At 34.0% G+C, this 18,452-nt stretch overlaps 1 protein-coding gene across 10 annotated transcripts in view; it reads left to right on the top strand.

The window, feature by feature from the left end:
* Positions 1–18,452, top strand: part of LOC121731317 (polypyrimidine tract-binding protein 1) — a 468,460-nt gene that overhangs the window by 399,256 nt on the left and 50,752 nt on the right. For all 10 annotated transcript variants that reach the window (XM_042120704.1, XM_042120708.1, XM_042120706.1 and 7 more), the window contains one exon: positions 9,957–10,058. In XM_042120704.1, the coding sequence (XP_041976638.1) occupies positions 9,957–10,058 (102 nt within the window). The remainder of the gene's footprint in view (positions 1–9,956; positions 10,059–18,452) is intronic.

Here is an 18,452-nt window from a genome sequence, read left to right on the forward strand (position 1 = left end):
AACCTTTATTGTTCCTACGTATTGTATAGGGAGTCCATCAAAATATTGGTTTGCCAGCTGCACTTGATACGTCATGATAGTTTTCGTGTTCTTGTGGCTGGAATATTCTGGGGAGTGTTATACGCTTGTTCGTCGTTTGACAGCCAGCTGTCATATCGGTTTACCGCCAGATTTCAATATTCAGTAACCAAAAACACCTATTCAACGCGGTAACCAATACCGCACATCCTGGATTGCGCCGTCGTAGTTATGGACTGACTTTTGCATGTAATATGTGAGTGAATAAATCCCCCTATTCTCATTTCAAAAAGTATTTTTTTACCCTATCATAAGTATAAAGTCGTTTATTAAGGTATTAATACTAGCTATTAAAATTCTTAATTTGAAAGGTTTTATAGTAGAAAAATATTGTAAGAAGTTGGAAGATAGGTACTAATTTCAAATGCTAAATTCACCAGGCTTAGAAACCAATAATTACAAGCTAAACTAAAAAATAAAACCATCATCAAACTAACTTTTTTATTAAAATTAAAAACTGTATTAAGGCCAAACATAACTTAAAGTTATAATATATGTATACAACATACCGTTTAAAAATATGCGCATTTGTTACGAAAGTAACATGAAAACGCTTCGTTTAGAGTACATTGTGACCGCGCGGGCCACTTAAAATTCAATATCATAAAACCACCACAATATCGCCTGAAAATACGATATCGCTACATAAATTTATCCAAAGTGCCCGAGCACACAAACGACGCTAACTAAAAGTCCCGCTAAGTAGCTAGTTTCTTGGGAATTCAATATTCACAAGACAAATGTGGCGTTCAACTTTGATAGTTACTCATTAGGTTCCACAAAATATACCCAACTTGCCAACCATACCGCCTAAAGTTAATATTATAATCATTATATTTTATGTATCGTTACTTGTAAGGTTGTTACATTTTCTTCTTAACGAAACTTATTTTATTCTTAACTAGCTGTCCCGGCAAATGATTTTCCCTGTTTTCCTGATTTTTTCTTGAAGTTTTTTCTGATATTTTTTTCTATAAACCTCACGGAGCTTGAGACCTTTCCAACGTTTCGTGCGTTCTGGAGTTATTTTTAGTCTTTCTTTGCGTCAGGAAGGAAAACCCGACTTATTTTTATATATTAGATGGAGAAATGATGTTGTAACAAACTTTAAAATATTTGAAATTGATTGATATGTATAAATGTATTTGAACTAAAATTATTTATATTTAAGGTGGTCGTTTAATGACCTTGATGTTAAAAACGACCTTAAATAAATAAATTTAAAAAAAAAGATATTTTATTAAAAAATAATAGATGAAAATAAGAGAGCAGGAATATTATTCTTTAAGATTGTATTATCTGTAATATTGTTAGTCTTATTTTACCAACCTACCTCGTAAGCTTTGGAAATACGAGACATTGAAATGTCTAGAGATGCCGTATAAAAATATCCACTTACCACCTGGGATATCAAACCATTTACGTATTTCATTATTCATAAGGAAAATAATGGCCTAATATAAATTTCAGACCGAATTAAAGTCAGATCCATTAAAAATTTAATGAAAATCATAACCCTCGACGTGTTTATTTACTATATTTATTCAAATCGTCTCTCATGCAAATAAACGTCGCCCTCGAGCTCTTTGTTCCACTGTTTGCTTTTATCGCGCAACTTTTCTAAAGGCCAGATTAGTTTTACTCGAGGAATCGTAAATCGAGCCGCTTATCTTTAATTGTAACCTGCAGTTTTAATGAGTTTATTAAAAGTGTTATCGAGCGTTCGGTCAGCGGAGTTTAGATCCAGGGGAAGTTAAAATGGTATGCGAGTCGCCGGCGGTTGGCGTCCGACGTCTCTATTCATTAGGAAAGTAACCGGCCTCTGGAAGTTTGTTCGCACGACTCCTTCCCGCCGCTTTCCCTATACAGTAGACTTGTGACAGCGAGTAATGTCTCCTTATATTGTTCTGGGGCTAAGAGGTTTGTCTCTACTTGTGATGAGAATTGTTAACTTTTGCCCGTTTTAAAATAGTGTCTATTATTTTAAACCCCCGTGGCGCGTCGTCAAACTTTATTTAAATAGAAAAGCTTTTTCAGAAGTGACTCATGAATTTTATTTCTCCGAATCTGATTTACTTTAGTGTTTAATTAATCGAAGCCGATAGTGTTTGTTACACATTGGTCTTCTAATCTAAGTTAATTTATTGTAACATCGATGAGGCATTTGAAAATATTGAATCCCTAAAATTATTTTGGAATCTATATATATAAAACTCAAAGGTGACTGACTGACTGATTGACATAGTGATCTATCAACGCACACAAACCACTGGAAGGATCGAGCTGAAATTTGGCATGCAGGTAGATGTATTGACATAGGCATCCGCTAAGAAAGGATTTTGATAAATTTCAACCCCAAGGGGTTCAAATAGGGGATGAAAGTTTGTATATAATAATACATCTTAACGCGAGCGAAGCCGCGGGCAAAACCTCGTTTATAATAAAACCGTCACCGCCATTTGGAAAGTTATTTGATATTTACTGATATGTCGCCCGCTCGACAACGCATTCGGCATTTACCGTTGCGAACACGAGTTGCGAAGCAGGGCCCGTACCACGAAATGGTTTTGAGTTCTAACAATCGTACGAAAATGCCGCGTCTTACTCTAACAAACGTGAAATGACGTTGTTAGAGCAGGACGCGGCATTCTCGTCCGATTGTTTGTGTCTCAAAACTGTTTCGTAGTAGGCCTACAGGTACAATCGGGGCTTCCCTTAAGATACGATATAGGATGGGGTAGAGATGTAATAATCGATTAAATGTATCGATTATGAAGTTTATCCTCTGCGGGTGCTTGACAAATGTCCGTTATAAGCACAGAACAAATTGGCGCCATTAATTACGGGCTGGCAGCGCTGAGCCAACAAATATTATCAAGATCGTTAATTTCGACATCTTACTTAGAGCTGGGATGATATTAGAGCATTAGACGAATGTGCAGTGGGGGCTGGGGACACGCTGGAACAATTTAATATCGCTTAACATGTTATTAATAATTTAGATATCCCGTTATTAAGAATGTTGTTGGGCTGGGCTAGTATAGTTTTATAGGTAATATTGTAGCTAGAATCGATCTCACTCGAATGAAGTGATATGAACATAGACTAAATGATGTCGCTAGAATAAATTATATTCTTAACCTAATTTGTTTAAATCTGAATTAAAGTTAAATAAAGTAAGATAAATAAAATACAATATATTTAAAGCTTTTGTCATACTTTCATAAGTTACAAGATAAAATTAAATAACAAGGAAGCAATTTGTTGAATGTTTAATTCAAAATCTAAGCGTTTTATTCTCCTAAAGCCATAAACGCGGTTGTAAATTGCCTATGCTACACATGACTTAATGAAAATATTATCTCGCATAAAAACGTTTTACGTTCGTTACCGTAGCTCGGTATTAAAATTAATCATAATTTACACGCCCAGGTTAAATCGGAATGAAAAGTCGTGAAATTGCCATAAAAATTATACCTTTCTTGCGCCCTCTTTGTCCGGCTCTCGAAAACAATAACATATTAAATGTTCAAGCGATTTTTCATTCTCGTTAATGTTCAGTTTATTTTGTGCTTTGTTTTATTAAAGTTTAAATACGACCACACAGAGTGCTTGTATATGATGTTGTTATTGATTTGTGCCAAGTCGATTATGTCGAATGAAGCCTAAAAATTCACATTATGTTGACAATAATTAATGTCATAAGGTATTTTTCCGCAGTAATGAATCCCATGTGTTAATCCAGGATATCAGCTAACTCCATACTAAATTTAATTAAAATCACTCCAGCCGTTTCGACGTGAAGAATTAGTACTTAATCAAAAAAAAAATCAAAAAATATTTATGTTACATATTTTACAGTTTAAACTTAACAAAATAAGCAGAGATTGGGACCACCTGGTAAGTATTATTACTTGTATTAGGCAGCCCCGCTCTTCCATAAACTATAGCATACTTAACAACATTTAAATATAAAAGTAACAAACATACACAATCAAACTCACAAACTTTCGCCTTTATAATATTAGTAGCAAGTTCCTACTTCCTTTTGTTAAATCAAGAATTATAATCCTACCATACTTAGTAGGATTATAACTCTTGACTGATGTATATTATAACATTGTTATTTGACCTATGAACTCCATTACAAATTACGTACAATTCAATCTTGCAAACCAAATAAAAGATGGAAATGTATAGGATAGTATACATTTTCCGATGAATCTAGTTTATTATATCTAATCCTTTGTACAAGATACTAATACGGAATTCAATTTATTAGCCGGGGTTGGAAACACAAATAACATTTTACTGACGTATTCTTTTGTAACGATGAACCATGTCCGTCTGATCCGAATAAACCTCACCGCTTATGTATATTTATTCCTAATAATATCCTCGTAAAAGGGTCCTCATATTTTATATTCAGTCGGACCCACATATTGAAGAAACATTTCAGCGTTCGGAAAGGAGCTTTCAAATCTATTTAAACAATTCGAGAGGCTGTAATAAATTTTATTTTAGCACTAGTTAACTGTACCTAAAATTGAGGTACCTAACATTTTCATTGTTTAATATGCGGCCAATTCAAGTTGGTCCAAGATGGAAAAATAAATAAACGAAGAGGTCATATTCGTTTTAATTGTCCACGTCAAGAACCTTAAACATGGTGGCAATCATGGTCCTTCAACCTAATCAAAACTGTTAAATAATGAATTAAATGCGACCACAAAATTGTCATTTTAACGTACGACTGCTCCCCAAACGACAAACGCAAAGAGAACTAGATTTCAATTTATAAAGAAACAATAATGAGGTGAGATTAGTATTTCGCCGTTTTTGTTTTCATTCGCGTCGAGCCCGCAGGCGAATAAACATCGACATTCTTTTTCATTTGGGGTTAAAAAAATTAAAGAAAAAATATTTGAAAATAGGATTGTCTTTATTTAATATAAAACGAGGCAAAGGCTTTTACCGTAAGTTGAAAATTGTTATGAAAATGAACTGCCTCGCGATCCTCTGTTTGGGCAAAAATTTTATCTTACTTTTGTTTTAAAAAAAATGTTATTTAATTTCGAGCAATATTATTACACGCTCTGTGCAAAATTACCCCAAGGAATTGAACGTTGTGTTCTGTGACGCGAGGTCTACGGAGAAGGCTTTACATCTTGGATGGGATTCTCACTGTTGCTTCAACCTTTTTATACTATTAGGAATTGCAAATTGCTCGTGAACATTCCTCACAAATCTGGAACGTAGTTATTCACTGACAGCTGTCACGAGCCTCAGTCACAGAGGCTGATATTGTAAATAATACACTGCTTATTTTTTACTGGGATTAGTACGAAATATATTTTACTTGTAAATTTTCATAGAATCACTCTTAACACTGTTAAGCCAAATGCACAGGGAACTGGGGTAAAGACAACCCTGGTTCATAATTATTAATATGTTATTTCTGCCGTTCTTTGCATTTAACGAAAAAGATTACTTATTACTAATTTCGATTATTATTGTTTTATATTTCGTAAGCAATCATCTTGGCAAAGTGGTAAATTTTGAATAAAAAATTTAGCAATTTATATGGAGTTAGATTATTCTCTAGTTTTGCTATATTATCTACATTTATACGTGGGAGAGCCATGCTTCGGCACGAATGGGCCGGCTTGACCGGAGAAATACCACGTTCTCACAGAAAACAGTGTGAGTGAGTGAGTTTACCGGAGGCCCAATCCCCTACCCTATTCCCTACCCTACCTTCCCCTATTCCCTTCCCTTCCCTACCCTCCCTATTCCCTCTTAAAAGGCCGGCAACGCACTTGCAGCTCTTTTGATGCTGCCAGTGTCCATGGGCGACAGAAGTTGCTTTCCATCAGGTGACCCGTTTGCTCGTTTGCTCCCTTATTTTATTTAAAAAAAAATTGTGGTATATTTCGTGGTATAAATATTATTGAAATATTTACTCTCTAATTTCTAAACTAATAATCTAACGATCGTGGAATAACGAGACACAATAGCTTATCTATTGTTATCGCGGCCGGATGCGGCCGCTTAGGGCTTCATGAATTAATAGTAATCTAATTTCTAAACCTATTCAAACTATATAATATAACAAAAAGATAATTATGTAAGCCTGTCAATGTCAGATAGATATTAATTAGATGTGGTTTGTGGTCAATTCGATGGTCGGATTATACGATTCAATAGGAAAACATTACATATTTTTAGAACTCTGCCGGAATCGTACATTGCCGCAAAACTTATCCTATTTCCTTCCTACTCTATATCTGTATCAAATCACATGAAAATCTGTCCAGTAGCTCGTGAGATAAGCGCGTTCAAACTCTTCTGCTTAAGGGCCTGCAGTTTCACTACTTCCCTATAAAGTGCCGGATAGCCTATCCGGCACTTATCAGGAAGAACAGGCCCTAAGTAATTAGAAACAGTTGTTAGTTGTTAGTTTGTGTGCACAAAATAATATATCCAGCTAAATAAGTGGTTAGCTTAATGCGCTGTAATTATGCCGTGATTGATATATCGCGACACTAATTCTGCTAATGCCCGAACATTCATAACTTTAATTACGACTTTCAATTGTATCATTCGTTGGACAAATTGAGTTTATTATGTTGATTATTAACTAAATGTTTTGGCAGATATTCATTTAGGTAGGTAATATTTTATTGCAAAAATTCGATTTAATTTTAAAGCAAAAAAAGGTTTTTAGTGCCGATTGGTGCAAACAGAGTCGTAAAGAATACTAAGCTGATTTTTGTTTGATGATTGCATGACTGTGCGGATTACTGCACTGTATTTTTTAATTAGCTACAGTCCTTAATCAAGTTACACAACAACATGATAAATAAAAATATATTGAAGATAATATCATAATATTACAACTAAGAAAATTGTAACTTCAGGTAGAAGAGGAAGCTGTGGACCAATTGGCACCACGATCCTGAATCTACTAGCTAATACTAGTACTGCAGCTGGCATCTGCTTGGCCAAACATACTTTCGTGTTCGCGTTCCCCATTGAGGCTCCTACTCATATTTCTAAAAGACTTACAAAAAAGAAGTTCTATTTTCATGTGTATAGGGTGCAATTAAACCTTCCTGCCAAATTTTGATAAATTGATATTTGTTAAAAATAAAAATACACGTATTTTTTCTTTTATAATCACTCAGTATTATAATATTGAGAAATAGCTTCCGAAAGTTATCCTAAAAAACACTACAATTAATGGACCGCGCGTCATTCCCCAGCGCCGTGAGTGACCGTTCTGCAAAGATTTTAAATGGGATAAAAATATATGTCATTAAAAAAAATAACACCCAATTTTTTTGTTAAATGAAGAGTCCATTTAACAAAAAAATTGGGTGAACCTAATGATACCTAAGCCCTGGATAAAATTTGGCAGGAAGGTTTAATTGCACCCGTATATTTTCATCAAACCAATGATAATAATGATTGTAAGAAAGATACAAAATACGGTGTAACATAACTATAATAAGCGAGTGAAAACATTACAGTGGTAGGCTTCATTAAGTCGGCGTGACGGATGGGCGGTGGCGGCAGGTGCGGGATATTCACTCGCAGATTAGCCGCACTATAATATACACATACAAAAATGTTACATGTTACTTGATGAGACAATAATTACGTACAGTGAATGTTTTGATATTATTGTTAATATCACTATTCTTACCATTGTGGTAAGAATAATGATTACTGTTCAAAAGTGTAAGCGTGGTTGAAAACGTATGAAAAAAATATTGGAAAAAAGAAAGAACAGGAAAAAAACTGGAAAGATCACTAACAAGAGTTTGATCGGACTGAAGAAGAACGCTTGAAAGTGATAGCTATAATGCGTCAAGAAAGTGAAGAAATTAAAAAGTGGCAACATTGTAGTGCCATCCTTTTTTTCTTACATTGATTTGAAATGGATGACACTACGATGTTGCCACTTTTTAATTTCTTCACTTTCTTGACGCAGTGTATATTATTATTGTAGAGACAGGTCACAGATTGTGATACTAAAAGACCATGTAACTCTCTCAAGACTCAAACAGGTCTCATTTAATTATATTATATGCTATTTCATTAGGCTATTTCGCTTATTATACGGCCTATCCATCGGTTGATGAACCATGATGGACTAATACGAGCGGATAAAGTCGTAACGTGTAGAATCATTTTCATCTATGTTGTATTTGTCGATTGTGCTGTGTTTATAGTTATACTTTGCAGTCATGGTAGCATTTTTTTAACGGGCCTGAAAATTTTTTTTAACCCACCGCACAATCCCACTACTGTATCTTCTGTGTCGCCAGGATCGACAGCGTATCCAACCACAAAAACCCTTTGATATGATCTCAGGGAGCCCGAGGGACATGCTAAAGCTGTCTTGGGACCCGCAATGAAACTAATCAGAACAAAATAGGAGAAGTAGGAAGAATTCCAGATTTCCTCCCTATACAAAGCAGGAGACATGGTAGCAATGACCCATTAGGCAATTTCTATCATGATGGATAACCATGATTGACTCTATACGAAGGTTGGCTCTAGGAGCCTTTACCCGTCAACGTGAAACAATATTTTCGTGTTACGCAACATATCAGTCGCATTGTCTCGCCGACGTTTATTATTGCCGGCTATATTATGCCGCGTGATTTACAACCCGGCCCGGTGCGTTTAACTGCTTAGCCCTGTCATTTCCTCTCAAATTGAGATTGATACGGACGTCTTGATGTCTTCAGGTGAATTTATTTGTTTCTTCTATACTACCGTAATTGCAAATCCGTGTACGCTGTATATCATCTGTATTTCTTTTGTGGATTGAAAATGAAAAAAGGTTGAATTATTCACACATAACTTAGCATCATAATAGTAATTGCTGAAGGGATCTACATTAAGAAAATATCCAATCTTTTTTTCTGAAACTCAAAGTAAAATAGCTAATTTCGTCTAAACCTATTTAGCGATTTAAGCGTCACGCGTAATTAAATACAGATCTTCATTAACAGATTTATTTATTGTTAAGGATTTAAACTTTTTTTAAATAATGAGCCATTTAATGAAAGCTATAATATTATACACAATATTGATGTATGTATGTACGTTACATTAATAGTTAATACATATTAATGCCCCGTCTTCGGGTCACGCATAACCGAGTAGTTACCGCGGTTGAACGCGAGTTCCGGACCGGAATATAAGTAGCTTACATGCATTAATAAATTATTTAATTTAGCTTAACATCAAACATTCATAATACTAATAGCCTCCAGCCTCAAGGGAAGAAATTCCCTGAATTTATAAACAGAGAACATGTTAATTCTGAGACCGATTTTGCGAGTGATTTTACATACGTTAATATATTATGAGCTGAAGGAAAGTTTTTCACTTAAGGCACCTTTTAAAGGATCTACCTATTAAAAAATTACCAGAATATAGGTGATATGTTTTATTCTGTTTTAAGCAACTGCGGGATTAATATTCTCTTCGAGTATAAGCTACTTTTCCTATGGAAACTTGAATGAACGAGCTGTTTTATACAACACTACCTCCTAGGACTCTTTAAAACAGCAGATTTTTTTTTCGAGTAGGAAAGTCGCTGCCTTAGAAAAAGTTGCAATTATGCAATAATTCTCTAAAGTCGAAAACTACTAGGAATAAAACAGTCAGCCCATTTACTGTTATAGGTATATTCCTTCAATCGCGGATTCTTGGAAATGCTATTTATATTCTATTGTTGTCGCGATCACCGGTGCTCTTATGGGGCTTGAAGGAATATATTTCAAGATTGGCAACTAATATGTATTCTGTGGTGTTAGTTAAAAAATAATAATATAATAATGTTTGTTTGTTTGTTACAGAGGGGCTCAGACGAGCTTCTTTCGCAGAGTGGCGTCACAGTCATGGCACCCGCGGCGCCACACCACGCGGACAACAATAACCAGGATTCGGCAGCCAAAAAGGTTAGTTATACAAATGTTTCTACTACAGAATGTATTATGGAGTGAGTTAAGAGAGAGGAAAGTCACGAGTCCAAGAGCCAGAAAGAAGAGCACGACTATACTGTAGCCAAAGTTTAAACGTCTTCAAAATGTGTAAACAGCTTTAAAACACATCTAGATGCCCGTTTAGAACAATTACAAACAATAGTTAGTTTAAATAGTTTCTTGCAAATATCCATAAAATTAATTGTATTTATTTATACTTTTTCTTATTCTTTTATTATTAATATTTATTTAAGCTTTCAGAAAAACTATTTTGATCAAATCGCGAATATAAAATAATAAATCTTTTATCTCTCTTTAGTCTTTTTATATTCTTTGTAATATTGAAATGTAAAACGACTGATAAAGAGCGTGTTAACTGCAAAGGGGATGTCCCTGGCGGATAACGGACATTTTTATATTAATCTTTCGGAATTGGAAATATTGAATTTTTTTCATTTTGGATAAAAATTAATTAAATTTTCCTGAAGAAGCTTTTATACTTTTTGTGAAAGTATGTTTAAATTATAGGTTTTATTTTAAAGTATAATGCGCTTTACTTTTTTAAATATTATTATTTATTAAGTTAATGATTATTTGTAATCACATAGTAATGGGGATTGTCTATTTTTTTTTAATTTTGCTCATTACAAAAACATTTCGAGGAATAACGTCAGTGATCGTTTTTCTGTATATAAACGAAAAAAATACCCATTAGTTACTTATATTTTTGAACAAATATGTTTAACCTTAGTTTGACCTTCAATGGCGTTAAATTAGCAATAAATTCGACCAACATTACGTTTCGAACTTTTGGTAAGCTTTTCGTATCAGCTTTCACATAATGAGAACTTGCATTTGACGAACCAGTCATTATAAATAAGATTGAAAGGAAATTTAAAACATACTGCAGAGGTTTATTGGCCGCCGATGATGACGTCAGAGCGAAAATTTAAAAATTTATTGAGAAAAAACTAGCCAATGAATTTCAAAACCAATTAATTTATATTCCTAAAATACCCTATATTAACGAAAAAAATATATAAAAAGTACATGTGATTTTTTTGGACAATGCCCATTATAGCATATCTCATGCTTTCTACTATTGATAGAGTCATATGGTTTATTCGACAAAACATTAACAATACACACTTGTTTAAAAAAATGTTGGTCTTAATTTTTCACTGTCCCTTTTAAGTCCAAAACTTGCGGGATTTATTCCTTATCACCTATTGTTTTAAAAGGTACAATTTACAAATTGGAAACAAACGAAAATATATGAAACTATAATAAAAATAAACTATGTGTTTCCTGGTTTTTTCACCGCACAGTATTTTCAAGTATATTTACATAAACTGGCCAGTGGGCAGTGGGCACACGCGGATCGTAAATGCACACTTTGTTTGTAACTGGATAAACACTTTTATTTTTAGCTGCATGTAGTTCGATTGCCAAATGGATTGCGTAATTAAATGTTTCTGTTTTAATGTTTGTGTAACTTTTCATATATTCCATCATTTTTTTCGTTTACGTTTTATTCCATTTTCGGAGCGAAAACCTTTTTCAATGTACGCTTTAGGTACTTTTAAATAAGCCATATAGACCCACAATTTCTCGATAGGAATCATGTCGGTAGTTCAAGGACTAGGTATTTAAAATTTTGAGCGAAATAAATAAATCTAATATTAATACCTGACCTTTACTATTAAGTCTAGCCAGCTAAAGCCAAAAGGTCGCTACTATAAACTAGATCAGCACTAAGTAAAGACCTTTTTGAAATTAAACAGGGGGTGAAATATGTGCTTAATCTACGGTTGGTCTACGTTAATATATTAAAAAGGACAGGTTTATTTGTTTGCATGGAATAAGCTCCAAAAATACTTGACACGTATTGTTGACATGCACATGAATGGAGTAGACATAGACTACTTTTTAACCCAGAAAAATGTACGATTACCGCGGAATTATAAGACGGTAGCAAGCGTGCAAAGTCTCGCACAACGCCGACACAACAAAGGTGACTGACTGACTGATTGACATAGTGATCTATCAACGCACAGCCCAAACCACTGGACGGATCGGGCTGAAATTCGGCATGCAGGTAGATGTTATGACGTAGGCATCCGCTAAGAAAGGATTTTGATAAATTCCAACCCCAAGGGGTTCAAATAGGGGATGAAAGTTTGTATATAATAATACTTCTTAACGCGAGCGAAGCCGCAGGCAAAAGCTCGTATAAAATAATATAAAAACGGGAGAGTATTTTGGAATCCTTTATGCGGGAGAAAAGAATAGAAAATGAGAAAATATAATGCTCGTGAACTATGTTTCGCAATATTTATGACAGACGTTTTATAACACCTGACATAATGGCCGGTGACACGGAGATATACTGCCTGCGGGGAAGAAAAATTTCTTGTCAGTAAGCCTTTTCTCTGCCTCGCGCAAATTGTGTTATGAAATTTGAAAATTATTAAAAATGTGCTTAATAACGCGGCAAACGTTTACGTGCGCGTCGGAGCTATTATTCGTAATGGAGATAGGGTTGCCACAAACTTTTAGTATAATTTCATTTTAAAAAATTTTTAGATGAATATAATCATAATCATAATCATCATTTATTTGCAAAGAATGTTGTTTACAAAGATCTTATAGTATCAAACACTCTGCTTTTGAAGCATGCAAAAATTATTATAAACATTTAGTTAATACAGGGATTTAACATTATCATTTTCTATATTAGCCTTATTAGAAGATAGCTACACATTCATTAATAACAATAGAAAAAGCGTTTATATAATAAGCGTATAAAGCGTATAGCATAGTTTTTTTCTACTATTATCATACAATTTATTATTAGATATAAGCAGTTTGCTTAACTGCTTCAGCACGTCCTTATATAAACTAAAATACTAGTTTTCTACAGCCGTTATTGTTCAATATTTTGAGTCATATTATGAATTTAGATGTTTGTTACGCAATTGAGTGCAATCTGGCAGTTTACCTGGAGGTTTACGACTTTCCCGTATCGTAGTAATATGGATCATTACAAAAGAATTTTGATTTAAAAGTAGAATGTGATAATTCTAAGGCTGAAGTCATAGACAAATTCATAGTTTTAAATGTGGACGAATAATAATATCTAATTTATATAATAACGAGCTTTTGCCGCGGCTTCGCTCGCGTTAAGAAGTATTATTATATACAAACTTCCATCCCCTATTTTAACCCCTTGGACGTAGAATTGATCAAAATCCTTTCTTAGCGGATGCCTACGTCATATCATCTACCTGCATGCCAAATTTCAGCCCGATCGGTTCAGTGGTTTGGGCTGTGCATTGATAGATCACCATGTCAGTCAGTCACCTTTGAGTTTTATATATATGGATTAAGCACAACAAACACAGAATAAAGCTGGTGCGAAAAACCAGACGCTTTCGACAACAGGTGGCAAATCGTGAGCTGTGAAAAGATAGTTCGGAGGCTTTGCCGAACAATAGGATATTAGGGAATAAATATAAAACTTACAGTAAAAATTATGTAAGTAATAATCGGCCAAGTGCGAGTCGGACTCGCGCACATAGGGTTCCGTACCGTTATAGAGCACATGTTGCCATTATTGATATAGAGCAAAAAAGGCCAAAAAAATCACGTTTATTGTAGGGGAGCCTCCCTTAAATATTAATTTTATTTTGTTTTTAGTACCTATTTGTTGTTATAGCGGCAACAGAAATACACAATCTGTGAAAATTTCAGAAGTCTTGCTATAGCAGTTCCGGGTTCTTGATATAGAGCCTGGAGACAGACAGACTGACAGACTTCAAAGTATTATATATAGTAATAGGGTCCCGTATTTACTCTTTGGGTACGGAACCCTAAAAAAACAAGTACCTAGTTAGATACTTAAGTAGGTTGTAATCTCTCTATATTTTCCAATCACTTAATCTTGAAGTTCCCAAACTACACTACTATTTAACTACCAAATAATTTACAGGCAACGTCTACTCCACTAACGAAGAAGAAATATTCTCATTCCCGCTATAAATTACTCTTTACGGGAGAAAAACAAGGTCGACATGTTAGTTCGCCGTTTAGTCTCACTCCGGCCTGAAAAAAGCTCGCCTCTAATCTTAATTACATTGTGATCTCATTACGGGACGCCCCTAATTCATAATTAAACACGAACGTGTCCCCGGATTCGCTTCTCTATTTACCATTTCACGGTTAACGATTGTTTATTCGTTCTTTCTTATCCGGCGAATTCAAATCCAACCCTTCCCTTTGCATATTCATTTAGAATCCATCAGGGAAATGGCGACTCGTTGTACTTTTTCCGTCGTTAAGGAAATCTTGTGTACTGTACATATTAATTAAATAATGCAAATAAAGCGTGCATTCCAGCTTCCATTTCTACTCCCGCTAAGTGATATTTCACGAGAGATATTGTCAGCGCACTCGATGCTTTGTTATCCTTTTCTGTGCAAAAAATCTATGTCTAATAATATCTAAAATGTTAATTATTGTAATTGATGTTGGCCGCAGCCCGCAAATTATATTTACTAAAACTGTCCTATTACAAAGTAAATCCATATCAAAATTGTCTAAATCATCATTATCATCAGAAAGATGCTTTCTCATCTTATATATAAAAATGGATTTTCAAATGCGTTAGTCGCGCTAAAACTCGAAAACGGCTGAACGGATTGGGCTGATTTTAGTCTTAAAATATTCGTAGAAGTCCAGCGAAGGTTTTAAAGTGACACGAAGTTCACCGGGACAGCTAGTCTAATATATAAAAATGGATTTTCAAATGTGTTAGTCGCGCTAAAACTCGAAAACGGCTGAACGGATTGGGCTGATTTTAGTCTTAAAATATTCGTAGAAGTCCAGGGAAGGTTTTAAAGTGACCTGTGACACAAAATTCACCGGGACAGCTAGTATTTTATAATATTAGTAGAACATTTTAAGATATTTATTGATTACTAGTTGTCCCGCGCGGCTTCGCCCGCGTAAATTAGGAATTTTACGGAAACCGTACATTTTCCCATAAAAAATAGCTCTTATGTCCCTACTCTCTTCACTTGGTTTACTCTATATCTGTGCCAAATATTGCCATAAAAATTGCTCCAGTAGTTCGTAATTTCTAATATTTCCCCCGTTTTTCCAACATTTTCCTGAGTTTTTTCGGTCGTATTATTCTTAGCGTGATAATATTATATAGCCTATAGTCTTACTCGATAAATAAGCTATCTAACACTGAAATAAGTTTTTAAATCGGACCAGTAGTTCCTGAAATTAGCGCGTTTAAGCAAACATACTCTCAAGCAATATTAAGTATAGATTTTTTTCAATTATCGCTTGACAAACTCGAGTCTCGATCTAAAAGACTATGAAAAATACCAATAACAGGGTCATTATAGGCTCATAAGTCATAAGTCATAACCATGGGACGATGTATTCTAAGTATAAAATGGTAGTGATGATGATGATGAATGTAATTTGCATAGTAGCATATGCTTTCCGTTCTTAAAACAACGCCGAAACTCCCAAACTTGTATCTATAAAGAATCAGGAGTTCTCTCAGCACCTTCCGAACCACGGTATACCAGGTATACCTCGGTGCAAAATCTTACTTGTTGGTAGCATATGCTTAGAATACTTCTCACGAAACCGAAGTCACCACATGTTTCCATATAAATTTTGAGGAGTTCCCTCGATTACTTATGCATCCTTCATCAGATCACCACTTTTGTGAATATAATACCAAATTGGGATGATACCCTATATACCAAAAGAAAAATTTTGAAAATCGGTTAACAAACGGCGGAGTAATCGTTGAACATAAGAAAACGAACATAACACCTCCCCCATTTTGAAAGTCGGTTAAAATTGTAGCCTATGTGTTATTCTGATGTATAAGCTATATTATTGTAAAGTTTCATTAAAATCCGTTCAGTAGTTTTTGCGTGAAAGTGTAACAAACATCCATACATCCACACATCCATACATCCAAACAAACTTTCGCCTTTATAATATTAGTAGGATGTGAATTACACATGAGGCAGAATGCAAATTGAGTACCAAATTATTTCGCACATAACATCTGTGAACTAAATCATTTATATGGTACTCTTATGGTATGGTATGGTTTCTTAAAGATTTAATGATTATTATTTATTAACGTTCGCGATTCACTTTCACTTTTGTTGAGTTTCAGAACGCGATATTAGGTCCTCCAACGCGCACGCGAATTTGAACTTTATGCAGCGGTAATAAATTACAAATTGACTCTCCATTTTATTTAGAAAACGTTTGTATGGGAAATAGAAAAATGCTATTTTGAGGATTTTCCCGGCAATTATTCGAATTTTTCTCACCTTTTAAACCTTCCCTAGACCTCCACGAATAATTCAAGACCAAGATAAGATAAATCCGTTCAGCCGTTCTCGAGTTTTAGCGAGACTAACGAACAGCAATTGATTTTTATATATATAGATTATTAACTTTCGCAAATGTTAAAATTTTTCTACATAACCGCCGGGAACCTCCCAAGTCCCAAATTGGATGAATAAACTTCCCAACAACACCATAAAACAGTTTAACAAACTAAATTCAACCATTAGGCAGGGAAACCGCACTAATTGACCAATAAACCAAATTAAAGTAAAAGAACACATCCTCGAGATAAAATATTTATCAAGGTAGAAACATGGCAAGTATAAAACTACCCTCGTTTATTTTGACTAGGTCATTAATGTCCAAATAGAGTAATTAATTATGTTTTCCTTTTCTTCCTCATTTTCCTGACATTGGTCTGTAAAAACGTAGGGAACCTGCTCAGTGGAGATCAATCAAATCAGGGAACGCTCCTCAACGGGTACTTAGCCGTTTACGAGCTCATCCCGAGAAATTACTATTTCGCCTTTTGTCGCGTAGGTATGTTGTTATTTATTATGAATTATCTACTCTACCCCAGCGCAGGTGATGCTATACTCATCACAATACTATACGTATTAGCATTATTATTCATAAAAAAACATGTAACTAATTTAAGCAAACCATAATATATTATATTATTTGAATGGCTATTTAAATGAAAAAAGCATAAAATATATTTCAGCTTCATATTTTTTTAATGTACCAAACATTTAAAATAACCAGTGTACGGTTCTAAATAGCTGTATTTACTAACAAACAGAATTAAATTAACGTTTCCTGTGAATTAACAGCGAGTGTTTTGGTATTTTAATCGAAGCTCTTCAACAGGTTAAACAGAATATCGCTACAAACTTTTGATACTAGCAATCGGCGTCCAATTAAAAGTTGAGAAGCTATGTCTGTAAAATATATTAACTTGTCGATTCTCGATAACTTAATGCAGCGTATTTTAGTTACATGTAACTTGGTAAGCATTAAGCAACTAATAAGTCTATTCATAAATCGAAGTTGGGAGTTGGGAGGATCACGAATATTTCAAGAGCTTTGAATAAATGTTTTGTAGATCTGTATTATCTACTATTTTCGAAGCGCCATTTAATGGTCCAGATTAGATATTTTGACGATAACACTGTGTTAATGAAAAACAATTTTGTGTATCCGGTTTAAAATGTATTTTTTTGTATTTCTAGGCACTTTCTATTATTATTATTATATTATTGTTGTTGCTATTGTTATACTAAAATGCACACAATATTTTATTTGAAATTGATCAAAACTATATCGTGACAATATACACGTACCTATATACACAGTACACGTATATCTATTATCTACTGTATAATACTTACACACGTCTTGTGAAATAAGGTGACGCTCTATCTTTACAGTAACCTAGACATACTCATAAGATTTCAATATTTAAGAAGTAGCTAAGAATTTTCTCGATAAGAAGAATAAGAATATTTTTATTTTGTCACTACCCAACACATGTAAATCAATACAATAATACAGAAATAATTTCTACAACACTTATATTGTACCTATAATAGACTTCAAAGACTTCAAAGTAATGAAGACTGTAGTTTGTACAGAAATAATTGAGAATTAGACGAAGTCTGAAAAAGGCAATTATAGAGTAAGAGTTATTTAACACTTTTGAGTTCATATTATTATTGTTTTTACCTTGGAAGTCGGTTTTAATTTTTTGTTAAAAATAATAATTTCACTCTTTTTAGTTATCTACAAGATAAGGCTTTATGCGTAAATAACTATCACCAGCTCACCACTTTCGAAATTATTATACAAAATCAAGATTATATCCTATGCAAGAACACAAAAAATTTGAAAATCGGTCCACAAATAGCGAAATAATCATCAAAAACATCTGCTTCGATGCAAAATATCACGAAAATCATCAATAATTGGGTCATAATG

The sequence above is a fragment of the Aricia agestis genome, chromosome 10, assembly GCF_905147365.1.
Source record: "Aricia agestis chromosome 10, ilAriAges1.1, whole genome shotgun sequence".
NCBI lineage: Eukaryota > Metazoa > Arthropoda > Insecta > Lepidoptera > Lycaenidae > Aricia > Aricia agestis.